Source organism: Heteronotia binoei, chromosome 11, assembly GCF_032191835.1.
Source record: "Heteronotia binoei isolate CCM8104 ecotype False Entrance Well chromosome 11, APGP_CSIRO_Hbin_v1, whole genome shotgun sequence".
NCBI classification, from domain to species: domain Eukaryota; kingdom Metazoa; phylum Chordata; class Lepidosauria; order Squamata; family Gekkonidae; genus Heteronotia; species Heteronotia binoei.
In genome coordinates, this window is record NC_083233.1 from 58,871,420 (window position 1) to 58,896,699 (window position 25,280).

At 46.9% G+C, this 25,280-nt stretch overlaps 1 protein-coding gene across 2 annotated transcripts in view; it reads right to left on the reverse strand.

Moving 5' to 3' along the window:
• The window catches only part of MED13L (mediator complex subunit 13L), a 287,857-nt gene that overhangs the window by 53,281 nt on the left and 209,296 nt on the right, over positions 1–25,280 (reverse strand). The window contains exons 9-11 of one of the 2 annotated variants that reach the window (XM_060250117.1): positions 21,854–21,955; positions 13,799–14,524; positions 7,395–7,617 (exon numbers count right to left, since the gene is read on the reverse strand). In XM_060250117.1, the coding sequence (XP_060106100.1) occupies positions 7,395–7,617; positions 13,799–14,524; positions 21,854–21,955 (1,051 nt within the window). Of the gene's footprint in view, positions 1–7,394; positions 7,618–13,798; positions 14,525–21,853; positions 21,959–25,280 lie in introns of both variants that reach the window. The other variant, XM_060250116.1, reaches the window with a different exon arrangement.

A 25,280-nucleotide genomic window follows, 5' to 3' on the forward strand; every position in this document is an offset into this window, starting at 1 on the left:
GTCGTCTATATAAGGGAATACTGTTATCCCTTGCAGTCTCAGATGCGCTGCCACTACTGCCATGGTCTTCGTAAAGACCCTTGGGGCCGTTGAGAGGCCGAATGGCAGAGCCCGGTATTGGAAGTGGGACTTCCCAATAGTAAACCTGAGGAACTTCCGATGTTCTGGGTGGATACTTATATGGAAGTATGTGTCCTGCAGGTCCACCGTGGCCATCCAGTCTCCCTGGTTGAGAAGAGGTAGAATGTTTTGCAGAGAGGTCATTCTGAACTTCTGATGAGCAATGAAGATGTTGAGAGCTCTCAAGTACATGATAGGTCGGAGGCCACCATCCCGCTTGGGGATTATAAAATAACGGGAATAAAAACCTTGTCCTTCCTGACTTGGTGGGACTAATTCTATTGCATTTTTGTGTAGAAGAGCTTGTACTTCTTCTCTTAGTGTCGGAGAGGGAGTAGTGTAGACGACTGTAGGGACAGAAGGTTGTTGCTGAAACTCTATTTGGTAGCCTAATTGAATTATAGACAAGACCCATTTGTCTGTCGTAATTTTGGTCCAGGCTGGGAAACAGGGGTAGAGTCTTGTCTGGTTCACAGGGGACGGGGATGGGGAAAAATACGGTGGGGGGCAGTCAAAGGCCCTGTTTGGGCTGTCGATTTCCCTTTTGGCGGGGAGTTTGCGCTGATGTTGGGGAGTACTTAGTTTTGGTGCTGTACTGAGTCTTAGAAAATGAGCCCGATCCTTTTGGTCTCCACTGCTGGTCCCCTTGTTGTTTCGAAAATGGCTTCTTGTTCCAGGTTTTCGACCAAGGTCGTTTGGACTGCGATTTGGATGAGGTGGACACCCCTAAATTTCTCGATGTCCTAATGCTTTTATCCATTTCTTGTAATACGGTGTCGGCATTAGCACTAAATAGTCCGCTGCCTTCGAAAGGCAGGTCTTCTATGTAGGACTGGGTGTCTAGTTGGAGGGCTGTTGACCTCAACCAGGAGTGTCTTCTGAGTGTCACAGCCGATGAGATGGTCTTGGCCCCAACGTCACCCACATGTTTAGCGGAGCTTATCTGTTGCTTTGCCAGTTGAATTCCTTCTTTTTGCAGTTTCCGGACAGCTACCTTCGCTTGTTCCGGAAGAGTGGGCAAAATAGAGGAAAGTTGGTCCCACAAAGCATATTGGTAGCGTCCCATGCATGCATTGTAGTTTGCCATCTTTACACCCAGCGAACCCGCTGTATAAAATCATCTGCCCAAGTTGTCCAGTTTCTTACCCTCCCTGTCAGGGGGGGGGGGGGGTAGAATGGGTCTTCCTAGCTTTGGAAGAGGAGGCAACTACCACCGAGTTTGGCTTAGGGTGGTTAAACAGAAATTCATCCGTAGACTCCTGAATTCTATACATGTGGTCAAGCCTGCGTGAAGATATCGGTGTCGATGCAGGCTTGTCCCCTGCGGATTTGGCAGTGTGTAGCATGACTGTAGTCAGGGGTAATGCCACTGCTGTGGAGGTGTCGAGTTGTACAACGTCAAAGACGTTGTCTGTCACTACCGGTTGTGGCTGGACAGTCGTCAGGGCCAGAGTCTGGGCCATTCTTTTGATGAGATCCCCATAGGATTTGAGGTCCTCGGAGGGGGATATGGGTTGTTCTTCCCCAACCTTCTGAGAAGGAGGGAGTGCCCTGTTCTTCTGAGGCAGATTCTTCCTCTGACTTAGAGTCGTCTGGTGATTCTGAGTGCTCCGACCTGGGACGGGGTGTATCCGGAGTCTGGCTCGGTTCCGGGGTCACCTTTTCCTGTCCTCGAGGGCGAGGGGAGCTTCCCTGTTTAGGGGGCTTTTCGGTACTGGGAGGTTTTGACAGCGATGCCGATGGTGTATGCCTCGGTGTATGGTAGGATGTTCTTGATCTCACTGACGCTTCAGATTGTTGGTCCCAGTCCATTTGCCTGGGGGGCATCCAAGGGAAGACTGAAGGCATCGGATACGATCCATATAAGTATTGCCATTGTCTCTGGTCCCACGGTATCGGGGGCGGTGGTTTCCTCAAAGGTGAGCCTTCCCTAGGCTTCGGTCTCAGAGAACGATCGACTGGCGATCTAGCTTCGGCCGACTATCGCGATCGGTGTCGACGCCTAGGGCTTCTGGAGCGGCTGTCGGATCGATCCCGGCGGGTGCTTCGGGAGCGATGGCGAGGGGTGAGAGGTCTGCGTGGGCTTTGCGACCGACCCCTTAAGGGAGTAGCGCGGTTCGTCTCTCCTAGGTTGAGGGGACGGAGTTCGCAGGCGATGACTTTCGATAGGACTCTGTTCCGTTCCCGAGCGTTGAGCGAGCTCGATGTCGCGGTCAGAGTCCGACGAAATCGCTATTTGTGTCGACATGGACGACAGTGCCGGTGGGCTGAGTCGACGACTCGGAGAGGCGAAAAGTTTTAGAGGTGGAATCGTTCCGGTCGCTTGTATGGATGGCGACGTCGGAGCGGATGACATAGAGTGCCCGCTGAGTTTGGGCTTATCTGCCCTTTTCTTCTTCGTCTCGGTGTGGGCGACCTTCTCCTCTCTAGGCCGTTTTGCGGGCGTAGAGGAGTCCGACTTCGGTGCCGAGCCCGCTCTTTTTCTGGGGCGATCGGCGTCGGTAAGGGCCCTGTCGGTACTGACCGACTTGGATATTGACGGCTTTGGTGTGGTCGACATCTTTTTTGGTGAAAGAGCCTTCTCCATTAGTGCAGCGGCCAGCCAGGCTGCACGGTTCTTCTTTGTTTGCTTCGAAAACTTCGAGCAGTGTAAGCAGGAGTCAGGAATATGGGACTCTCCCAGGCAGAGTAGGCAGAGAGAATGTCCGTCTGGAGGGGCTATCTTGCTGCCACACCGCGTACACCTCCGGAAAAATCCCCAACGTCTTTCCATGCGTGGCGGGAAAGTATGAAAAGGGGGGGGGGAAGGAACGGGGAGGTAGAAAGCGAAAACGGAAAGAAAGCCCAAAACTGGCCCCTTTCCTGGATACTAGCAAAAACAATAAACTAAAACAAGAAAGAAAATAAGAAAGATCTGGAAATCCACAATCCTAATATAGACTATGAAAAAAGCACTGACCGTAGCGGAAGATCGACTGATCCAAGCGGCGGTCAGAAGAGAACTGGCGGGATGTCCGCTCCGGGGCCGGGTGAGCATGCGCAGTGGGGGCTTTGCGCATGCGCACCGGGCCTGGGGCGCGGAAATCCGTAGCTTTTGAAGTTACCGATCGTGATCGGCGCAGGCGCCTTAATCCCATCAGTGTGATGCACAGAGACCACGAAGAAGATCACAACTATTTTTAACTTAAAATAAAACACGCTTAAAACATAAGCACACTTGCAATATTTTGATTAACAGTCTCTGATAACCGACACTTCTTGTTCTAAATTATTACATCAAAATCTGGAGACGATGTCTGTGCTGTAGCATACTGTTGAGTATACTATTCAGGTATGTATCTGTAGGTTGCAAACCTACTTTTGATTTACTGACATTCATTACAGAAATCTCATGGTCAATGCTCTGTGCCCTAAAACATGAAATGACTGGGCATTGTGGGCTTTTGTACATAAGTTGCTTTGTGTGCTGGTCAAGAACATGTGAAGGCACCATGGCACAGACTGAGGGCTATGTGTTTATCTACAAAACTATACTCTTCCCTAGAAAAACAACTGCAACTCCTATGAGGCAGTGCAAGAATAGAGAGATAGCAATGTGTATAGTGGTCAGTCTCAGGCTACTATCTGGGTAAGCCTAGGTTCAAAATCCCCAAGCTACAAAGGAAATGTGTTGGACAAACACTCTCAGCCTAATCCACTTTGTTGTTACTCCTCATCTAAATAGTTCACATTGCTTTTGTACTAAGAAAGATTGGACCATGGGTGTGGAGGGAACCCAGTTGAACCCAGGAGAGCCCTGGCAAAACAAGCTTAATAAAACAAACACACACAGAGTAGCAAGGCAAGAAGCTCTTACCTTGAATAAAACTGTGTTTTCGTCTTAAAGGTGCTTTTTGCATTTCTCCCCTGTTATCAAGACAGCCCAGCAACGCAGTCTCTCCTTGCTTTCTCCCTCTTCCCCCCCTCCCTTTTCTCCAAGGCAGGAGGTAGCAGGGGGAACCTCAGTTAATGGAGGACCTTGGCTCTGGAGCGCTGCTGTTTGATTAAGAGAACCTGGCACAGATCTAGCTTTGATTGAGAGAGCTCTAGCTATACTAGACTTTCTCAATTGCAAGCAGAGCTACAGAGCCAAGCTCCTCCATTGGCTGGGGCTCCTTCTCTCTTGGCAAAGAGGGAAGGGGAAGGGAAAGAGACAGAGGCTGCTTTGCTTAGCTGCTTGGCACTGAAGAAATAAAAAAAATGCTGACTGAAGGAAGAACAGAGGGAGAAGGAAGCAGAGGACAGCCACTTGCTGGCAGGCCTGATTGGTGCCCTGTGGGGGCCAGATCAGGCCCACAGGCCACACATTTGACACCTCTGCCATAGACTTTCCCCATTCTATCATGTTTCTGTGATACCTACTTTATCTAAATTGTCATTGAGCACCAAGCAGTCCAACCACCCACTTCAGAGACTTCTAGCACTGGAGTATAAATACCTATAATATGTTTCCTTCTCCAGCAACCCCTTGCCTCCCCCAGCCCCTTTGTCTCCACACATGATCATTCTTCACCATCCTACTCTCACAAGTTTGATTATGCTCCTATCAATATTACCATGGGTGTTTAAACAATCATCCCTTTGGAATGACTTGTCCCAAACTAGAGGTTCCCCAGCTCTTGTCAGCTTTCCCTGTGGGATCAGTTTAAAAACTGCTCTGCTACTTTTTTGACATTAATCACCAGCAGTCTGACTCCCTTTTGGTTTGAGTGAAGACCATCTCTTTTGTATAGGTTTGGCTTGTTCCAGCGCTTAACAAATCTAAAGCCTTCCTCCCATCCCCACTTTCCCATCCATGCATCGAGACCCCTGATCTGTGCCTGTCTAGCTGGCCCTGCACATAGAACTGAAAATGCTACCTTTGAGGTCCTGACCTTTAACTTTCTGCCTAGAAACACATTTTTCCCCTCCAGGACCACACAACTACATCATCCAATATCAATGGGGCCAACGTTCACTTGTTAACTCCACCCCAGCACTATCAACCTATCTAGACAACGTGTAATGTCCACAACCTTCACATCAGGCAGGCAAGTCAAAACACCTATCATAGGCCCCACTCTTTATATTCATAATAACTGAATCATCCACTACTAAAAGCACACCTTCCCCTCAGGTATCCTCAGTACAAGAGGATACAGGTCTCCCGCCAATGGAAGGGATCCCTTCTATGGGATCACATCCCTCCTCCTTAGACACCTTCCAACCATGAGACTCTACATCTCCCCAACAGCAGGAGAGCTGTCAGCACAGAAGTGGGAGTGTTTTGTTAAGTTCCTGATGGTCTCATCCTCAAACCTCTCTCTCTGCCTCACCTTCTCTAGGTTGGCAATCCTAGCCTTGAGGGAATGAATCAGCTCCCTTTGAGCCAAGAGCTCCATGCATCAAGCACACAAACATGATTTCTGCCCCATGGAAACACTGCATAGCCCACACTCCCTTGCTGGCTTTCTATCTTCATAACGGGTTAGTTGTTCAACAGTATTTTAGAGTGAAACAGCATGCTTACTTTAACTTGTGCAGATTTCCATAGCAGTAATGTTACAGCAGCACATCACGCTCCTTGCTGATGAGGAGCTTGTATGTCTCTTTTCAGGAAATTCAGACCAGAGGGTTCTCTTCTGCTGCCCCTCAACCTCCTGTGCTGAACTCCCAAGCTCAACTCCCCTGTTCAAAGAACCGGTTGCAAGCCCCAAAGGGATCCTGTGTGCCTCTTACAGGGTCAGCCCTCTCCTCCTCTCCTGTGGATCAAGCCCCAAAGGGATCCTGTGTGCCTCTTACAGGGTCAGCCCTCTCCTCCTCTCCTGTGGATCAAGCCCCAAAGGGATCCTGTGTGCCTCTTACAGGGTCAGCCCTCTCCTGTGGATCAAGCCCCAAAGAGATCCTGTGTGCCTCTTACAGGGTCAGCCCTCTCCTCCTCTCCTGTGGATCAAGCCCCAAAGGGATCCTGTGTGCCTCTTACAGGGTCAGCCCTCTCCTGTGGATCAAGCCCCAAAGAGATCCTGTGTGCCTCTTACAGGGTCAGCCCTCTCCTCCTCTCCTGTGGATCAAGCCCCAAAGGGATCCTGTGTGCCTCTTACAGGGTCAGCCCTCTCCTCCTCTCCTGTGGATCAAGCCCCAAAGGGATCCTGTGTGCCTCTTACAGGGTCAGCCCTCTCCTCCTCTCCTGTGGATCAAGCCCCAAAGGGATCCTGTGTGCCTCTTACAGGGTCAGCCCTCTCCTCCTCTCCTGTGGATCAAGCCCCAAAGGGATCCTGTGTGCCTCTTACAAGGTCAGCCCTCTCCTCCTCTCCTGTGGATCAAGCCCCAAAGGGATCCTGTGTGCCTCTTACAGGGTCAGCCCTCTCCTCCTCTCCTGTGGATCAAGCCCCAAAGAGATCCTGTGTGCCTCTTATAGTATCAATTCTGCAGGGCCTGCCCAGGGAAGCTTGCTTGGCCGTTTCCCAAAAAAACTTGCTTTGGGCCACCACTGCAGATGATAAAGTTATTTAAAACATATTCCTACATTGCTTTTCTGTTGGTTTGCTATACCAAAAGTTCCTAACATTTTTGATATTGTGACCCACAAGCCCAAATTTAGGGCTGGGTGGCTGAAATTTTTTTCTTTGTGCCTGAGGCACCTATCTTTTTATTTTTTTATTTTTTTTTATTCGATTTATATCCCGCCCTACCCCACCGAGGTATCTGGTTCAATATTTCATGTTCTATAGTAACTAACCAGATGTTTTTTGAGAAACAAAAAAAAATCACACAAAGGGTACAGCTGCCCACATGAACCCCAAGCAACTACATACACAGCTTTTGTATTTGATGGTTACATTTCTACCTTTGAACTCTCCTTCCCCATTACTCCCTCTAATCCCCCTTAAAATTCTAAGGAACTCCCCCTAGTGATTATCATGACACATTTTACATGCTCAACACATATATACAGTGAAGGGAAAAAATACCAGCTACTGTATAACATGGAAGATACTGTTTCCAGGATCAGATCTTGGTTTCCAAAACCCAAAAGCCAGCAATGGAAAGGACTAGGGCAGCCTTTATGGACAACACTTTCAGAGGCTTCATGAGCCACTTTTGAATCCCAATCCACAGGCTGGGAAACACTGCACTATATTGTCAGTGCTTTCTTCACAGAACCTAAACTGCTTTGAGAGTCCTGAGTGGTAGTAAAATGGAAAACCATTTCCAAATAAATAAAATTAAACTGCTCTATTCTAAAAACAAGGTACCTTGCTCTTCTTCAAAGAGTCTCTTTCAGTCCCAAGTTTGCATTTTTTAGTGCCAGTGAAGCTGTATTTTATGTCACCATCCTGAAATGTATATGGATCACTGACATCTCCCAAGCATTCGCCAGGCTGCTGTATCAGAGGTAAGGAGTCAAGGTAATTCATTGCCAACATTGGGGGAGTTTCTTCCAAGATTTTAAATCGTTTATTAGGTTGTGCTAAGAGCCTAGAAAAAGGAAACAGAAAAACATTCAATGAATGTCCTGCAGATTCATAGATTTTTCTTACAGAAAAAAAGCCAACGTAATCTTTTCTGACTCGATACAATTAAAACAAAGAGTTTCTCTAGTACAGTATACCTAAACTCCCACCACTATTAAACATTTGCTGGCTGCTCCGCAAACTGACATTCTGAGCCAAAAGAAAGTAGAAATTTACAGGTGTATCACAGATTAGCAAAATCAGCAACATTTCAGTACATTATAGCATTTGCAATAATGGACACCAGAGGAAAGATGGTACCAATCTATCTTCAGTATCTGCTTTGGACATTATTTCACTTCACAGGAACAGAATGCACAATGTCCTTTGCATTGCCTTTCCCCATGAAACAGCATCATATGAAAAATGTAGTCCCCTCATCTGTCTTCCAGCTGAGGAAGAGGTAAAGGTAAGTCCCCTGTGCAAGCACCAGTCATTTCTGACTATGGGATGACGTTGCATCATGACACAAAGATAGTCTCAGTCATCTCCTCTCCACAATTCCTACAGGTCTAGTTACAGCTGCACAATTGACACTAACCATCACAGAGATGTGTTTTTGCAAATCCACACTTATTTGTGTGAAAGCACACAATTTGCCAGAAAAAGGTTCAGTAAACCAAAATAATGAGGCAATATGAGTAGAAAGAGATAAAATAGTAAAAAGCCAATGGCTTTGTTTCCAAACTGACTGCCTGACAGCTCAAAGGCACTCAGGGCTGGGGCAAAGTTCTAGTATTCAGACTACAACCTGGGTCCCAACAAAAATAGAACATTTCTGGGCATGCATTCAAGATCTCCTGTTCTTCTGTGTGTATTCTCTATACAGCAGAGAGTTATGAACATGTCTTACACCGACCACTGGTCCATCTTTCTCAGTATTGCTTACTATAACTGGAAACAATTCTTCAAGGCCTCATGAAGAGAAAAATCTTCTCCAACACCCACCACCTTAGAGGTAAAAGAACATGTAAAGGTTGAACCTGTGACTTTCTGCACACGAAGTGTATGCTTTGCTACTTAGCAATGGCTACCAACCTTTTGCTGTGTTGGAAGCCCACAGGCCTGCAGTCAAGGTGATATAGTGGCTTATAGATTTCTCCATGACAACCAAGGCTTTTAAGTGTGGCTTACAGTTGGCATGCTGAAGGCTTCAGAGTATGCAGCGAGTGGACTGCAGATCCTATTCTACAGTGTATAATCTATCGCATAATTTCGGCAATGTGGAATGGGTGTATTCCCAACTCAGACAAGATTTTCAGAATGGAGGCCTCTTATTTTTTTTTGCTCAGACCTCTACTCAAAATTCTGCAAAAATGCTATCTGCTTTTCAGGCTGCATTTTGTACACAAATCATCATAATCCATAGAGTATAACTCTCCCTACAATTCTGTAAATATTGTGGCCTCTTCCACTGATGAGTAAAGTACCTAATTTTTTTTGTTTTGGTCCGCTTCTAAACAAATAAATGGTTAAGCCACATATCAGCAGCTATTTCTAAAGCCACCGATTTAATACTACTGAAAACTGAAAGTTCTGGTTTGCCTCAGGAAACAGTTGATACACTAAGACTTTCTTTAAATGTTTCTTGATTCAACAGCAGCAGTCCATAAAGGGTAGTTCTATAATTGCTCAATGAACTGATACTGGCTTTAAGATGAGAATAGCAAAGTAAAGTAATTATCCACACCAAAAAATATGAAAACCGCAACCAGCTTTTCACATGATACATTCAGCAACTTTTGCCTCAAATCCAAAACTCCACTAACTCACTGGGCAGTTTCTGATTGAACTACTAATCTGCAGAGGATTTTGCAAATAGACGCCGCATTTGTTGCTCTGCTGTTCTGATTAGCCATCTACATTTTCAAACTGTAAGAAATGACCTGCTCCCTACTTTGCATAAGAGGCTTTCATAAGCTGGTTTTCAATAGACACTACTTTGCTTTATTTGTTTTAATTTAATATTTTTTTAATAAATTAGCCTATGCTTATTAACTAGTATGATTAGTTTATAAACATAACTGATTTGTTTTTGTAATTATTATAAATATTACCTAAATATGCTGGTAATGAAAGTATTTTTTCTAACCAACATTATTTGAAAAGTCAGGCATGATATCTGTATGTGCATGTGTATATAGAGAGAGAGACAGACAGACAGACAATAAAAAGCATGTGCATGTTTGTATTGCAGAGAGAGACAGACAGACAGAGACAGAACACACACTGGTTAAATGATGGCCAACCCTACATGGAAGAAAACTGAATAAGTAACTGAACACATAGCCACATGGAAACCACGAAGTCTTTTGGAAATAAATATTTTGTTCTAAGGAACAACAGCCAACCTCAACATGAGAGGAATCTAACAAGCCTAAGATTTCTAAAACAAATATCATACTGAAAATGTGCCTGTCACAGCCAAATTATAAATATTACATTAGCATCAACTCTGCATTGTCCATCCCCTCCCAAACCCTGATGCTTATTGCACAACACCACATTTCTACCCTTGGTGACCAACATTCCTGAAAACAAATTATTTGGTCTTGTTGCTTCTCACTTTCTTTCCTTAACTTTCTTCTTCAGCCTCTACCTTTGGACAGACTTAACCAGTGATTCCCTTGAACTTGTCTTCAAGATCTGCTCTGTTGCATCCCTCTGCTATAAAATTCTCTTCTGGCCATCACTGTCTCTCTTGCAATCATGCGTAATTCCCACCCCCTTCCCCACTCCCTCTTTGCCCCCTGAAATTAAATGATTATCATTCTTGAGCCTATGAAAGCCTGCTTAGTCAGGACTTGAGGAGTCGATTCACAGTATTTACTTCCTAGAGCTGCCAATAAAGTATTTGTTGTATCCTTGTATAATCACATCTTACCCTCAGGGACACCAATTTAAAGCAACAACCTTTTCTTCAGAATCCACATAATCATCTTTAATCCCAGGCTTACAACTATTTCCTTTGGCCTGAGATCTACAGGGCTTCACGGGTGTGCCAGACAAGAGGCCTCTTATCTCTCCTGCATTGTCTGTGGGGGTGCTTGTATAGTTGACATAAATATTGTTAATCTTACACAATTTGGGGATGCAGTTCTCTGGCTTCCCCTCACGCTCTGGTCTCTCTGCCCTTCTCATGCACAAAATGTGTTTTAAGCCAGAAAAGGAGGAGGAGACTAAACAGATGATTTACATCTAACTGGTGCTTTAAGAGTAACCAGTTGTACTTTAGGGATGGACACAAATGCAAAAAATCCAAACTGAACCAAGCCAAGAGGCTCCTAACAGAATTGGTGAGTTTGGATCCCCCTTTCTCTCAGCCACAGCTCACAGCCAGGAGAAAGGAGGAGATCACCTGGGAAGGGTTAAATGGCTGACAGCCATTTCACTGGTCAGTTTTGCTTCCTCCCACCTAACAGACCAGTTGCACTGCTCCACTGTTAAGTTTAAATGGCTTGAACATTTGAACCAAACTTGACAAAGGTCCAGTAAATGTTCAGGGAAAGCGCCTTCCCCAAACATTGGTTCAGGGGCTCCGAATCGGCCCAAGTTCATGCAGAACTTTGGCTTGTGAGCCGGTTCATGCCAGTCCCTCGTCTACACTGCAGTAGAACACATATGTATGCACAAAGACCACAAAAAACTACCAGACATTATGGAAAGACAGCTGTCACCTAAAACAGCAGCCCCAAACCTTCCCCTTCCTCTTCTTCCCAATAACATCCAGTTATACAGAATGTGTAATACATCATCACAGGACTGTAAGTTTCTGCACCCTCCTCCCAGCAAACAATAGCCAACAGAGAAGGGGCGAGAAGGTTCATGGCATGGCAATATGTTGGAATATTCTGAAGTGCTAGACATTAGTGAAGGCAGAAGAGATGCTCTTTAAATAGCAGCCACACATCGCCATTAAGGCTTAGCCTTGGTTCAAGAGGCAAAGGATTTGAACATCCTGATAAGGATTTTAGCTCTATTTACAGGGAAATCCAAGGCACTGCCAGACAGATAATGTCCTTGAACAGTAAAATGGCCCCCTGGTAGTGTTCCATATTTTTTCTAATGCATAAAGGAATAACAGATGCAGAGAAATAAATGAATCAAAACTGGGAGTCTTACTGTGGCTCTATATACAATAGAAGTTATATTTGTAGTAAGACTAGTAATGCTACAAGGGGAGACCCACAAAAAACTTGTGGGGAGGGGGCATTCCACCACCTTTGCTTCTCTCTCCCCTTCTCTGTCAAAGTTCCCTCCTCTGTCTTTCTGCATCCACCCCTTATCTATCTTCCTTCACCTCCCCTTCCCTCTCAACCCTTCTATGTCACTTTTCTCCCTACCCCTTTCTCTAGCAATCCTTAGTTACCGGTATCCCCTTTCCTCGCTCACTCCTTGTATGTCTCATTCCTCTCTTACCCCAGACCTTCTCAGACAACCTTCTCTTTTCTCCCATCTCCTCAGTCCGCCCCTTTTCTCTCCCCCTCTTCTTTCTCATTCTCTCCCTCAGACAATCTCTCATTCTTTCTCTCCCCCCAACAGACAACTCCCTATTCTCTCTCTCCCCTCTCAGATAACCCTCTTCTTTCTGTTTCTCTCAGATAATCCCCTCTCGTTTCTATTTATCTCCCCCCTAAGTCAATCTCCCCTTCTTTCTTTCTCTCACCCTCCCTCAGACAATCCCCCCTGTTTGTTCTTCACCCCACTGAAGCCATTCCCTTACCCAGGCTCTGCAAACCTCCATAGCTCCCAATTTCGAGTCTTGAGGTGGCTGTATTTTTGGCAGTGTGGACAGCTGTTACTCTGGCAGATAGAGCAGGGGCTGGGGGAGTTAGAGCCATGGTAGTTGTCCTCGCAGCTTTGTCCTGCATTCCAAGCAGCAGCCTCCCTAAAGCTCTCCAACACGTTCTTCTGTGGCTTAGTAAGTATCTTCTCTGCACATGCGCAGTGAATGCTGTTTTACTTTTGGGCTTTCAAAAGTTTGGTTAACTTTTTTCTGCACATTTGGGGAGTGGCCCATGTATGCAGAATAATCTTTTTTTCCTCCACATGGCCCCTATCTGCTGAAATAAGTATCTGTACACAGGGGTCCATATTGAGAATTAGATATATAGATAAAAATGTTATACTGATCCATAGTAGCCGCAATACAAACACATCACCTATAATCACTTGTAACTTCTCCTGGCTTTTAATACATTTTCCTAAATATTTGTGGAACGGAAGCACTTTCCCCGACAGTAAATCAGCACAACTAATTCATAAGGATAGGACACACTTCAAAAGAAAAGGTTCTTTCAAATTTGATCTTATATTGGAAAGCTTATACACTTCCACAGGAACACGTAGCTCTTTCATATAAGACAAGTAATATTGTTTGAAAGCCTGTGAACTGACGAACTACCACCAAGCCTCTTCTAAAGTTGTACAAAAATGCCATTTCTCTTTTCTCTTGTTAAAAATACAGCATTTCCTACTAGCCTTAAGAGGGAGATATTGATGCAGTCTTCAAAGTGAAAATGTTATTTTCAATAGTTCAACACACAACAAGAATCAACATTTCAAAAGGTATTTTACACACTGCACTTTTGGTTTCAGCACTGTGCGATAACCAGACGGCAAAATGAGAAATTCATGTAGTCAGATATCGTATTCACAATTCAAATGAATTTGGCCTTTTGTATGCATCATTCCCCACTGTTCCCAACATTGCAAAACTTAAGAGTGTGCTGATTTTTTATTTTAAGAACACAGTATACTCTTGCAAAACTCAATCCAATGGAAGACAAAACTAACATTATATCCCAAACTTTATATCTGACTTTGAGACTCCTATGAAGGCATCCAGATCTCATAGCCCTCCCCCAGTCTCATTTTCCTCCTGGTGGAGAGGGGCAAGATACCAGTACCCCAGTGCATGTATGTTTGAGAAATATCTGCACAGGCCCAAAGAAAACCCATCTACTGCAGGTTGGGAGACCATTCTGGAAGTAGTTCTAGAGTTCATTTCTTCCCATGTTCCTGCTAGACATCACTTACCTTAAGTGCAAAATTCATCCTGGGAAATTACAGCAGCCAAAAACACACACACACACCCCGCAAACAACAACATTTGGGACTTTTAATAATCTTAGGGATTGTGTTACCTTTTCAGTGCAGTGCTGTCAGAGACTGTATCCATTTTGCCATCGTATCTTTCACACTGGAGTTCTGGTGGCCTGAACTCTGAATCATCAGTTAAGGGAAGAACATACCCCTGCCACTTAGTTGATGATTCTTGGTTGGGTAAGACGCCACAGTATAATGCTGTCTCACTAACTTCGGCCATCAGAGGCAGCCTCTGGCCTACAAGAACTGTCCTGTCCTCTGCACTGGTCATTGGTTGAAGTTCTAATCCACTGCTGTAGAGGGCTGGATTCACAGGAACTGATGGAAGGTCTAAACTATCTGTTTCTTGTCCTCTTGGCTGGGGGCTAAGTGTGGGAGGCAGAGGGGATGTGGGAGAATGGGGGGAATCCATAGGATTCAAATTTGTTGGTTTGCTTGGATGCCTTGGAGGCAGGGAGAGTGGTTTCTCATATTTCCTGCTATTAGAGGCTTCCAAGGAAGGGTCCATCCCTGCCAAGGCCAACTTCTGTCCTGATGGGTCCTGCTCCATACACAGCTCTTCGGTGACAGAGGGGCGATGGTGAAATGGCAGCAGTGATCTCTTTTGAAGCTTTTCTGATTTCTCCTGCCTCTCCGTGGTTTTGTGCTTAGAGGCAGGAGGTGGCAAGGAGGCAGAGGACAAGGATCCCACACCAAATCCTGGCTGTGATATCGTTGGCGGACGACTAGAACCAACAGCGCAACGTTGCTTGAGAAGCTTGTGCCTGGAAAAGTAATCAAGGAGCCTTTGCTGAGTGGGTAGTGAAAATAAAAATGTCAAGTGGTTCATGCATATGCCCTGGAAACCCCAATTTCTTCTCAGTCTCCAGTAAAAGTAACCTTCCAAACATACCAAAGCAGCCACATTTTCATTCTGTTCTTTTAACTGTTTTAATTCAGACTGTTTTCCCCAAACAAAGCTTTTGTAAAGTGGATATCAACAAGCTTTTTTCCTTTCTGGCTGTGATGAAATGACTTACACTGCTAATAGTAGACAGGTAAATACTTTGGGGGATGCGGCTGATAGTAACTTTTTTGCAAAGCAATTATTTGTAAAGCTGTTCTAACTGGGAAAGTCTCTTCTGGTCAAAGGCTTTTGAAGCAGAAGGGCAGCTCACCTTTAAGGACAGCTCACCTGAGCTTTGAAATAAAGAATACAATGGTTTACTTCCAAAAGCTGCAACTTCCACTCCCTCACTCAACTAGAGATGACCATAAGTGATGCAGAACAGCTACTGTTGCTCAGCACTGGCTCTGAGGGCTCATGCTCCTTTCACATTGCAGGACAGAGATGGCATCCATCTATATTATACAAGTGCTGACTCACTTCCACATCCCATTGCCATAAATGCAGTGCTCCAGAAACTAATAATCAATTTAATGCCATACTCTTGCATGTCTGCCATAAAGACAAAAAGTACAATGGACACAGAGAAGAGCTGATTCCCTGCCACAGCTACCACTCACAGATACACAGCTCTTCGGTGAGAAGGGTGAGAAGTGGGGAAGACCCCCAACGTGACTTGGTCAGTTTTCACAAGTACACACTGTCCATGGGATGTGTGTTAGCGGAACCATACCATTCTGTCTTGTCCTCCTTCTAACCTATCCAACATTGTATCTAACATTGTGTCCAACCTGCATAGTCCTTGATCCATATGACTTTAACAAGTGAACAAACTGGACCTATGTGCATTGCACCCTATTTATATAGGCCCTATCCCCGCATTATGTCCAAAGGCTGGAAGTCTGGAAGACCTGAATTTAAAACAAGTATGCCCAGTGATTCATATGGACTGGTGCTATTCTATTCTTCCAATAAGCACAGGCTTTCAATTGGTCTGGTATCAGCAGTCAGAAAAGCAGGAGCTGAAGATGCTCTGACAACATTTTTGTTTTGTTTTGCATTCCTGCAACAATCTCTCTTTAGGTTTTGTATGTATTTTAACTATTTGCTTGGGAGCAGGGTTGATAAATGGTTTTATAATATAATTTTATCTTGTATGCTTCAAATTGTCAGCCACCTTGGTGGCCCTTGTAAGAGCAGAAAGGTGTAAATAAAATAACAACAATAAAAAGACAGGTTGCTTACCTGTAACTGTAGAATTTCGAGTGGTCATCTGTGCATTCACACTCATGGGGATAGAGCGCCTGTGCCGATCCCCGAATCGGTACCTAAAAAGCCTGGGATTTTTTCGCACTCGGCACCAACGGGCATGCACGAGCGTCCCAGTGCGCATGCTCGCCGGCGCCAGCGCGAGGATCCCACCAGTTCCTTCCTAACTGCTGGAAGCCCCTACTGGAGGGAGACTGTCAGCAGTGGGGAAGGAGGGCGGTTAGTGTGAATGCACAGATGACCACTCGAAGATCTACAGTTACAGGTAAGCAACCTGTCTATCTTCTTCGTGGTCTCTGTGCTTCACACTCAAGCAAGACATACCTGGAGGCGGGAAGACGGTCAACCAGAAGAAACAGCTTGCAGCACCGCAGCTCCCAGACGAGTTCTCTGTTGAGCATGCACGTCCAGAGCATAGTGCTTCATAAAGGCATGCGGAGAGGACCAGGTGCAGCCTTGCAAATGTCCGACCAGGAAACGCCTTTCAGGAACGCCACTGACGTCACCATCGCTCTTGTAGAATGTCCGCGAATAGGCCCAGGTAACAGCTTCTTACCCAACAAATAACACAGTTTAATAGTCTCAGTGAGCCATTTTGAAAGCCGCTGAGACGAGATTCTGGAACCTAACTTAGGAGCAGCATACGAAACAAAAAGATGCTGGTCCTTACGAAAACTCTTGGAGCGACTCAAATAAAACAATAAGGCACGCTTAACACCTAAAGCATGCAACCTACGTTCCTCATCTGAGGAAGGTGTAGGATAAAACATGGGCAACCAAACTTCTAAGTTAAGGTGGAACTGAGAAACCACCTTGGGGAGAAAGGAAATATCAGGAGCTAAGGACACTCCAGACTCCTGAAAAGCTAAATATGGGTAGTCACAACGCATAGCCGTGAGCTCCCCTGCACGGCGTGCTGATATGATGGCTACCAAAAAGGCAGTCTTCCAAGATAGAAACTGTAACAAGCATGTGGCCATCGGCTCAAAAGGATGCCGAGTCAGCCTCTCCAACACTAGAGTCAAACCCACAACTGTGGGGGTGATCTCGAAGGAGGATGATGCCTAAGCAAACCCTTCAAAAATCTCTTAGAATGAGGGTGTGCTGAAACTGAATGCCCCTCTACTGGTTCATGGAATGCAGATATTGCCGCCAGATAAACTTTAATGGAGAGAAAAACAAGGCCAGCATCCACCAGAGACAACAAAAACTCAAAAATAACCGGCAGCCCCACCCTCTGGGGAGAAACTGTAGGATCAACTGAAAACTGAAGAAACTTCCACCACTTCCTATCATAAGAAGCGCGGATAGACAGCTTCCTGCTATTCAGGAAAACATGTTGGACTCTGCTAGAGAACTCACAGGGTCGATGAACCACGCTGTCAGCTTCAGGTGGGGAACGTTGTGATGGAATATGTGACTGTCCTGAGCTGACAGAAGATCCGGTTCCGCCGGAAACTGGTAGAAGACCCCCCTCGCCAGTTGGAGCAAGATCAGGAACTAGTTCTGCCGAGGCCACCACGGAGTCACCAGGATGAGCATGGTCTCTCTCTTGTGATCTTGTTGACCACCCTTGTCAATAGTGGCAGAGGTGGGAACAGATATAGGAACCGACCTTCCCACGGGAACAGCAGACCGTCTCCAACGACTCTGGATCCAAGCCCCCTCTGGAGCAGAACAGAGGACACTTCCGGTTCTTGGCTGTGGCAAAGACGTCCACCTGAGGAATCCCCCAGAGCTGAAACACGGGTTGAAGGAAGCGCCACTGTATCTCCCACTCGTGCGGGGAAGCCGCACCCCTGCTGAGGGAGTCTGCTTGCAGACTGAGCACCCCTGAAAGATGTGCAGCCTTCACAAAGATGTCGTGGTCCAGGCACTCTGACCACAGTTCCAGTGCCAGCATACAGAGCCATCGAGAAACTGTCCCACCCTGTCTGTTGATGTAACACAGGGCAGTGGTATTGTCCATAAGCAGAGCAACAATCTTCCCCGCCACCATGGGGCGGAAGGATCGAAGAGCAAAATGAACTGCCAGCAGTTCCAGGTAATTTATATGGCAATGAGTCAATTTCAAAGGCCAAGGGCCCCCCACACACAGAGTGTCCATGTGGGCCCCCCAACCCCATAAAGACGCATCTGTTGTGATCGTCACTGTTGGTACAGGCAGGTGGAAGGGAGCTCCCTGACAAATGATTTGATTTCCACCACTGCAGTATTTGAAGTGTCACAGGTGGAATTACAAACCTCTTTCGAGGTGAGTCCCTTAACGGTCGAAACTGACAAGAAACCAAAGTTGTAGGCCTCTCATCCTCAGCTTTGCGAAGATCAGTACGCTTGTAGTCGCCACCATCAGCCCCAACATCCGCTGCAGCTGCTGCGCTGTGCCCCACTTTCAACTCTGCAGAAGTTCGACAAGGTTGATAATGTCCATCGCTCTCTGCTGAGGCAGGAAAGTGCGATGAAGGTTCGTATCCAGCAAAGCCCCTATGAACTGAACTGTCCGTGATGGAGTAAAGTGTGATTTCTCCAAATTGACCTGCAGACCCAAGGTGTGAAGAAGACGAAGAGTGGTGGCAATATGGTTTGACAAACTTTCCTTCGACTCCGCCACAAGGAGCCAATCGTCGATGTATGGAAAGACGACTATCCCTTGAAGCCGGAGGTAGGCAGCCACAATGCTCATCATCTTCGTGAACACCCGAGGTGCAGTGGACAGGCCAAACGGAAGGGCCTTGAACTGGAAATGTTGAGAACCTACTGCAAACCAAAAGAAACGTCTGAACGCAGGATGGATGTGGAAGTAGGCATCCTTGAGGTCCAGCATTGCCATCCAGTCCCCTTGGTTGATGAGGGGCAGAATTATTTGCAGAGTGGACATTCTGAACTTCTGATACAGAATAAACTTGTTCAGATTCCGAAGGTCCATGATTGGTCTCAAACCCCCGTCCCGCTTGGGAACCAGGAAGTAACGAGAGTAGAAGCCTCCTGTCCTGGCCTCCACTGGGACCCATTCTATGGCGTGTTTCTTTAGGAGGTTGCTCACCTCTGCCAGCAGAGGTGGGGAAGGGGGTGTGGTGATTACCACAGATTGGTTCGGAATCTGAGCAAAATCTATTTTGTAGCTTTCTGCGACGATGGGAAGTGCCCACCTGTCCGTAGAGATGGACTCCCAGGCCAACAGGAATGGGTGGAGGCGGATAGACGAAGAAGAAGTGGGGACGGTGACGCGTGCTACCAGAAAGTCAAAGGCCCTGCTTTTGAGGGCGAGCACCCTTGGTCTGTGCAGAAGCGTAGCGGTTTCTATTGTTCCCCCTGTATGGGGACCTACTCTCAGGTTGGGCAGAGCGAGGTCTCTATTGCTGTTCCGGGGAAAACTTTTGGATTGTTTCTTGGCCCAGGGTTTGTGCCACTGTTATGGTTTAGCAGCTCTGGAAGACGCCGGGACACTCAGGTTCCTGGAGGTCTTTATGCTCTTATCCATTTCTTGAAGAGCATTGTCGGTGGTCGAGCTGAAGAGGCCTTCACCCTTGAAGGGCAGATCTTCAACGAAGGCCCTGGTGTCTTGCTGGAGGACCGTTGACCTGAGCCAGGAGTGGCAGTGGAGGCAGACAGCAGAAGTGATGGTTCTTGCTGAGATGTCCACCATATGCTTTGCTGCAGCCAGTTGTTGTTTGGCTACAGCAAAGCCTTCCTTCTGCAACTTCTTTGCAGCAGACCTCTTCTTCTCACTCAGGGAAGACAAGAGGGGCGTAAGTTTTTCCCACACTGAGTATTGGTATCTAGCCATGCACGCAGCATAGTTAGATACCTTTACTTCCAGTGCCCCAGCAGAGTAAAACTTCCTCCCGACATTGTCCAACTTCTTTCCCTCCTTGTCTGGTGGAGAGGAGTGCGTCCTGTGGGCCTTTGACAAGGAGGATATGACCACTGAATTGGGCTTTGGATGTGTGAAGAGAAATTCCGCACCGGCCTCTTGGACGCGGTACATGTGGTCCAACCTGCTGGATGACACAGGTGTAGAAGTAGGCTTCACCCAGGGCTCCTTCACCAACTGTTACAGGCAGGGCAACCGCTGTAGACGTATCCTGCTGCATGATGTCGAATACGGTGTCATCTACAACGGGTTGCAGTTGTGTCACCGGGAGAGAGAGGGAGAGTGCCATCCTCTTCACCAGGTCCCCATATGACTTTAGATCCTCCGATGGTGAAATGGGAAGATCCTCAGCAGTATGAGACACTGGCGAAGGTTCCAAAGCCCTGTCTGGATCGTCGGTACCGACCTCGGAGTCCAACAATGAAGACTCTCTCCTCAAAGAATGTTCCGAGAGCACCGGCGTTGACTCTCTGACGGGTGACCGGATCGACACCGATGACCTACGCTGGACTTCCTCCACCACCACACCGCGTCTTTTGGGCGGGACAGACATCGATGCCGAGGGGTGCCGCCTAGAGTGCTGGGAAAGCCTCAACATATGGGATGCCTCAGATTGCTGGTCCCAGTCTGCAAACTCCCAAGGGGGGTACCACTGGTACGGTGGGTATGGATAGGCATAGGGAGGACACTGGCGCTGCTCCCACGGTGGAAGCGGTGGAAAGCGCCGAGCTACGGTAGTCAGTTTCAGCTCTCTCTGACCTCTTGCCTGACCCAGCGGTGCCAACAGCTCCATCGGTGCCGACACCTCCACCTTCGAGACAAGAGTCACTCTCACTGCGACGCCTCGAACCCGAAGAATGGGAGCGCTGAGTGAGGTCGATCTCTTGCTCCGATGCCGATAGACGCAACTGCTGCGAAGCACTACTTCTTGACGCTGAAGGGCTACAATGTAGGGACGCCAAGATCTTCCTCAGTGCAGCGGTCAATGTTGAAGCATCATGAGAAGGGGAAGGAGTGCAGGACGATCTCTTCTTCCGCTTCTCCTTAGATTTCACCTTCTTCAGTGCAGATGATCGGGTCCCCAAATCATCCCGACGCTTTTTAGCTGGGGTGTCCACTGACCCTTCAGAAGGTCTCTTTGTGGAATGCCCGCGCTCGACTGGCATCTCGGTCCTGATTGGTGATGTATCAGCCGATTTGACTGTCAGGGCCGCGGCCTGTGCCATCGGTACCGACGGGCCCGATGCCATCTTTTGAGGACAAAGTGCCGACTCTACCAATGCAGCCGAAAGCCTCGCCGCTCGATTCTTGCGAGTTTGCTTGGAAAAACTCAGGCAGTGCAAGCAAGAATCCACACGATGTCCCTCGCCCAAACAAAGAAGACAGAGGGAATGGCCGTCGGGCGGGGGGGGGGGTGCAATCTTCTTTCCACAGGAGCGGCACCTCTTAAAAAAACCCCCAACATCTTTCCATAGATGCCAAGGAAAAAACCCACCCAGGAAAGTCTCTGAGGGGAAAAAACGGGGGGAAACTGGGCCCTGAAGGGCAAGTCCAACAATTTTTTTTTTAACAACACTAACAACTAAGAAAATAACAAACGGGCTATATAGAACAAGAAAAAGCAATCGTAAGATTACTTTACCGACCGGGGACACGAAAGGAGATCCTCTCAGCACAGCGGTCAGAAAGGAACTGGCGGGATCCTCGTGCTGGCGCCAGCGAGCATGCGCACTGGGACGCCTGCGCATGCCCGTTGGTGCAGAGTGCAAAAAAATCCTGGGCTTTTTAGGTACTGGTTCGGGGATCGGTGCAGGCGCTCTATCCCCATGAGTGTGAAGCACAGAGACCACAAAGATCTTCAAAATCTGAGAAATTATGACAGTTCTGGATGTAGACTTTTATAACACACTTTATGACTAGTTTAACTGCAGCACACCCACTTTTGCTGTACAGAAACTATGCAAAATACCGGTATTCTCAGAATTCCACCCATGGTGGCATTCTGGATGGCACCTATGCCCTGGCAATGCAATGATGCTGACAGTATTCCTTTTTTGTACATACCTGGAACAAGAACAGCAGACTCTTTGGACTGGATCAACAAAATCCCAAGACACACTGTTGTTCGGGGCTTCTTCCTCCACAATTGTAGCAGTGATCTGATTCCTCCTGAAAAGGGGTGGGGGGAGAGAAATACACAGTTGTTTCAGCACACCAGCAGTCCTTCATGTATGATTGTTTATGCGAACGAGAAAAGATAAAAGTGGATACCAATTAATTATTTTCAATCAAAATACTGTTTGTTTACATGAACTTTAGGGATTTTTTCCTAACCTAGATGAAGAGCAGAGCGTAAAAAATATTTACAAAAGTTGCTAAAGGATTTCTAGGAGCCAAGGAGTAGGAAAAAACTAATTCCTGATCTCTGAAGCAACCCAGTCACCCAGTCCGATTCATTAAGTATCAGAGTAGGCATGGACAGGTTTCTTACCTGTAACTGATGATCTTCGAGTGGTCATCTGTGCAGTTACATACATGGGTTATCCATCTGGATTGAATCCGACCTCGGAGATTTCAAAGCAATCTTAAGCGTTAATTTTAGCGTGCACTCCCTCTCGTTCTGGAGAGGAGGCATCCACCGCGCATGCCTAGAACGGGAGAGAGGCGCTCCACCCACCCAGTTTCTTCTAGCCGCTGTATAGAGAAATCTAGTAAGTAGAGAAATTAAAACAATCCAGCAGTGGGGAAGGCTGGGCGGGCGTGTGTGACTGCACAAATGGCCACTCGAAGATCATCAGTTACAGGTAAGAAACCTGTCCATCTTCTTCGTGGTCTCTGTGCAGTCCCACACGTGGGTGACTGGCAAGCTATTTTGCCCAGAGGCGGGTGCTGGATCTGTAATAAGAAGACAGAGGTTAAGTAAGCATATGAGAAAATAAGGAATGTACTTACAGAATAGAAGACTGGGGACGTCAATCAAAAATGGAACGTAATACAGCCTGTCCAAAGGACACGTCACGCTGAGCACTGACGTCTAAGGCGTAGTGTGTGGCAAACGTAGATGGAGAAGACCAAACCGCAGCAGCGCAGATGTCTTCCATCGGGATGCCCTTGCAGAAGGCTGATAACGTGGACACAGCTCGAGTGGAATGAGCTTGTAAACGTTCTGGTACAGGTTGCTTAGCCAGTCTGTAGCATAAGGAAATGGCCGTAACTACCCATTTGGAAAATCTTTGGGTTGAGATTTTGCGACCCTGGTTGTGGGTTTCATAGGCTACAAAAAGTCTAGTGTCAGTGCAGAAAGAACGTGTCCTTTCAATGTAAAAGGCAAGAGCCCTATGCACATCCAAATTGTGAAGGGCCCGTTGACCTTCATCACTAGGATGTTGAAAAAATGAAGGCAGAGTAGAAGGTTTTCCTAAATGAAACGGTGAAACGACATTAGATAGAAACGATGGGTCAGGGCGTAATATTACTCTATCATGATGGAAGATAGTGTATGGAGGATCTGCCCTGAAAGCACAAATGTCACTGACCCTTCTACCCGATGTAAGTGCCACCAGCAATGCCGTCATCCATGACAGAAGGTGCAGAGGGATAGATGCCATAGGCTTGAAAGGTGGTTTTAAGAGTTGACTCAGGACGAGAGCTGTAGCTGACAAATTGGAGGTTGGATGCACAGGATTCCCTTCATAAAGGCTTTAGTTGCAGAGTGGGAGAAAACAGTGCATCCCTCAATGCGAGGATGAAAGGCTGAGATGGCTGCTAGATGCACCTTTAAAGAAGAATAAATTAGTCCTGCCTTAGAAAGAGACAACGTATATGTTAAAATCTGAGCTATAGTGGAAAGTTCAGGATGGGAATTATGATTGGAAGCATAGGCCGAAAAACGTTTCCATTTCAGAGAGTACGATTTCCTAGTGGAGGGTTTTCTGGCATTAAGCATGACATGGCAAACCTCCTGAGGAAAATTCAAAAACTGATCTTCCAGGCAGTCAGTTTTAGAAGATCAGGGTCGTGGTGTAGGACCTTGCCTTCTTGTTGGTAAAGTAAATCGTGTACTCTGGGAAATTGGAGGAATGTGTTGTCCGACAGGAGAAAAAGAGTGGTGAACCAGGGTTGACGAGGCCACCATGGAGTGATCAAGATACAATTGGTCTGATCTAGTTTGATTTTCTGGAGTGACCTTGTGATGAGAGGAATCGGTGGAAATAAATAATGCAGAGGTCCCGACCACCGGTGGAGGAATGCATCTCTCGGACCTCGAGTGTAGAAGCGCGGACACTGGGTGTTGTGCGGTGAGGCAAAGACATTTATCTCTGGGACTCCAAAAATTCTGAAGACTGACTGAAGGTATTGGCGATTGAGGGTCCATTTGTGATCGTTGACTAGGTGTCGGCTTAGTGCATCCGCCTTCACATTCTGAACTCCAGGTAGGTGCACAGCTGTCAGAAATACGTCGTGCGCAATGCTCCAATGCCATAGGGACATGACTCACTTGCAGAGGCAGATGGAAGCAGTGCCCCCTTGGCTATTGATGTAGAAGACAGTGGCAATATTGTCTGAAGTGATCTGAATGTGTTGGCCGTGAAGAGATGGTAGAAAAGATCTCAGAGCTCTGTGAACTGCCAAGAGTTCTAGGCAGTTGATGTGGAGGGATCTTTCGTAAGCTGTCCATTAACCCTGAACTGTCAACGTTCACAAGTGGGCTCCCCATCCCCACTTCGAAGAGTCGGACATGACAATGGCAGACGGGGTCGGCCGTATAAACAACATTCCAGTCAAGAGATGGCATTCCAGTGTCCACCATTGTAGAGATGGTAGGATGTACGATGGAACAGTAAGTAGGGTCATTTGGTGTTGTCGCTGTGGGTGAAATGTCCGGACAAACCACAGTGGAAGAGGGCGCATGTGGAGCCTTGCAAAGCACAGAACGGAAGTGGTTGCTGCCATGAGACCCAGCATACGTCGGAAGATGAAGGCTGTTTGAGTACGGTGCATAATGATGGTACTGGCAAGGGATTGAACATGGTGCACTCTGTCCATCAGAAGGTAAGCTCTGTGTGTTCGAGTCAAAAGGCGTGCTCCTATGAACTGAACGTTCTGAGTAGGGGTCAGGTTGGATTTTGCTAGATTGACCTGAAGACCTAACGAGGCTAGGAGAGCCAGGATGGTAGAGACGTCCGTTTGGAGTTGCTCCTTGGACTGAGCCACAACAAGCCAATCGTCTATGTATGGGTAGACAGAGATCTTCTGTTGTCGGAGCTAGGCTGCCACCACCGCCATACTTTTTGTGAAGACCCTCGGTGCTGTCAAAAGACCAAACGGACGGGAACGAAACTGTTAATGTTGATCCCCAACGACAAACCTGAGAAATCTTCTGTGATGATGATTGATGGAGAGGTGGAAATAAGCATCTTGAAGATCTATTGATGCCATCCAGACCTGCTCTAGAATTAGTGGTAGAATGGATTGCAGGGTAATCATGCAG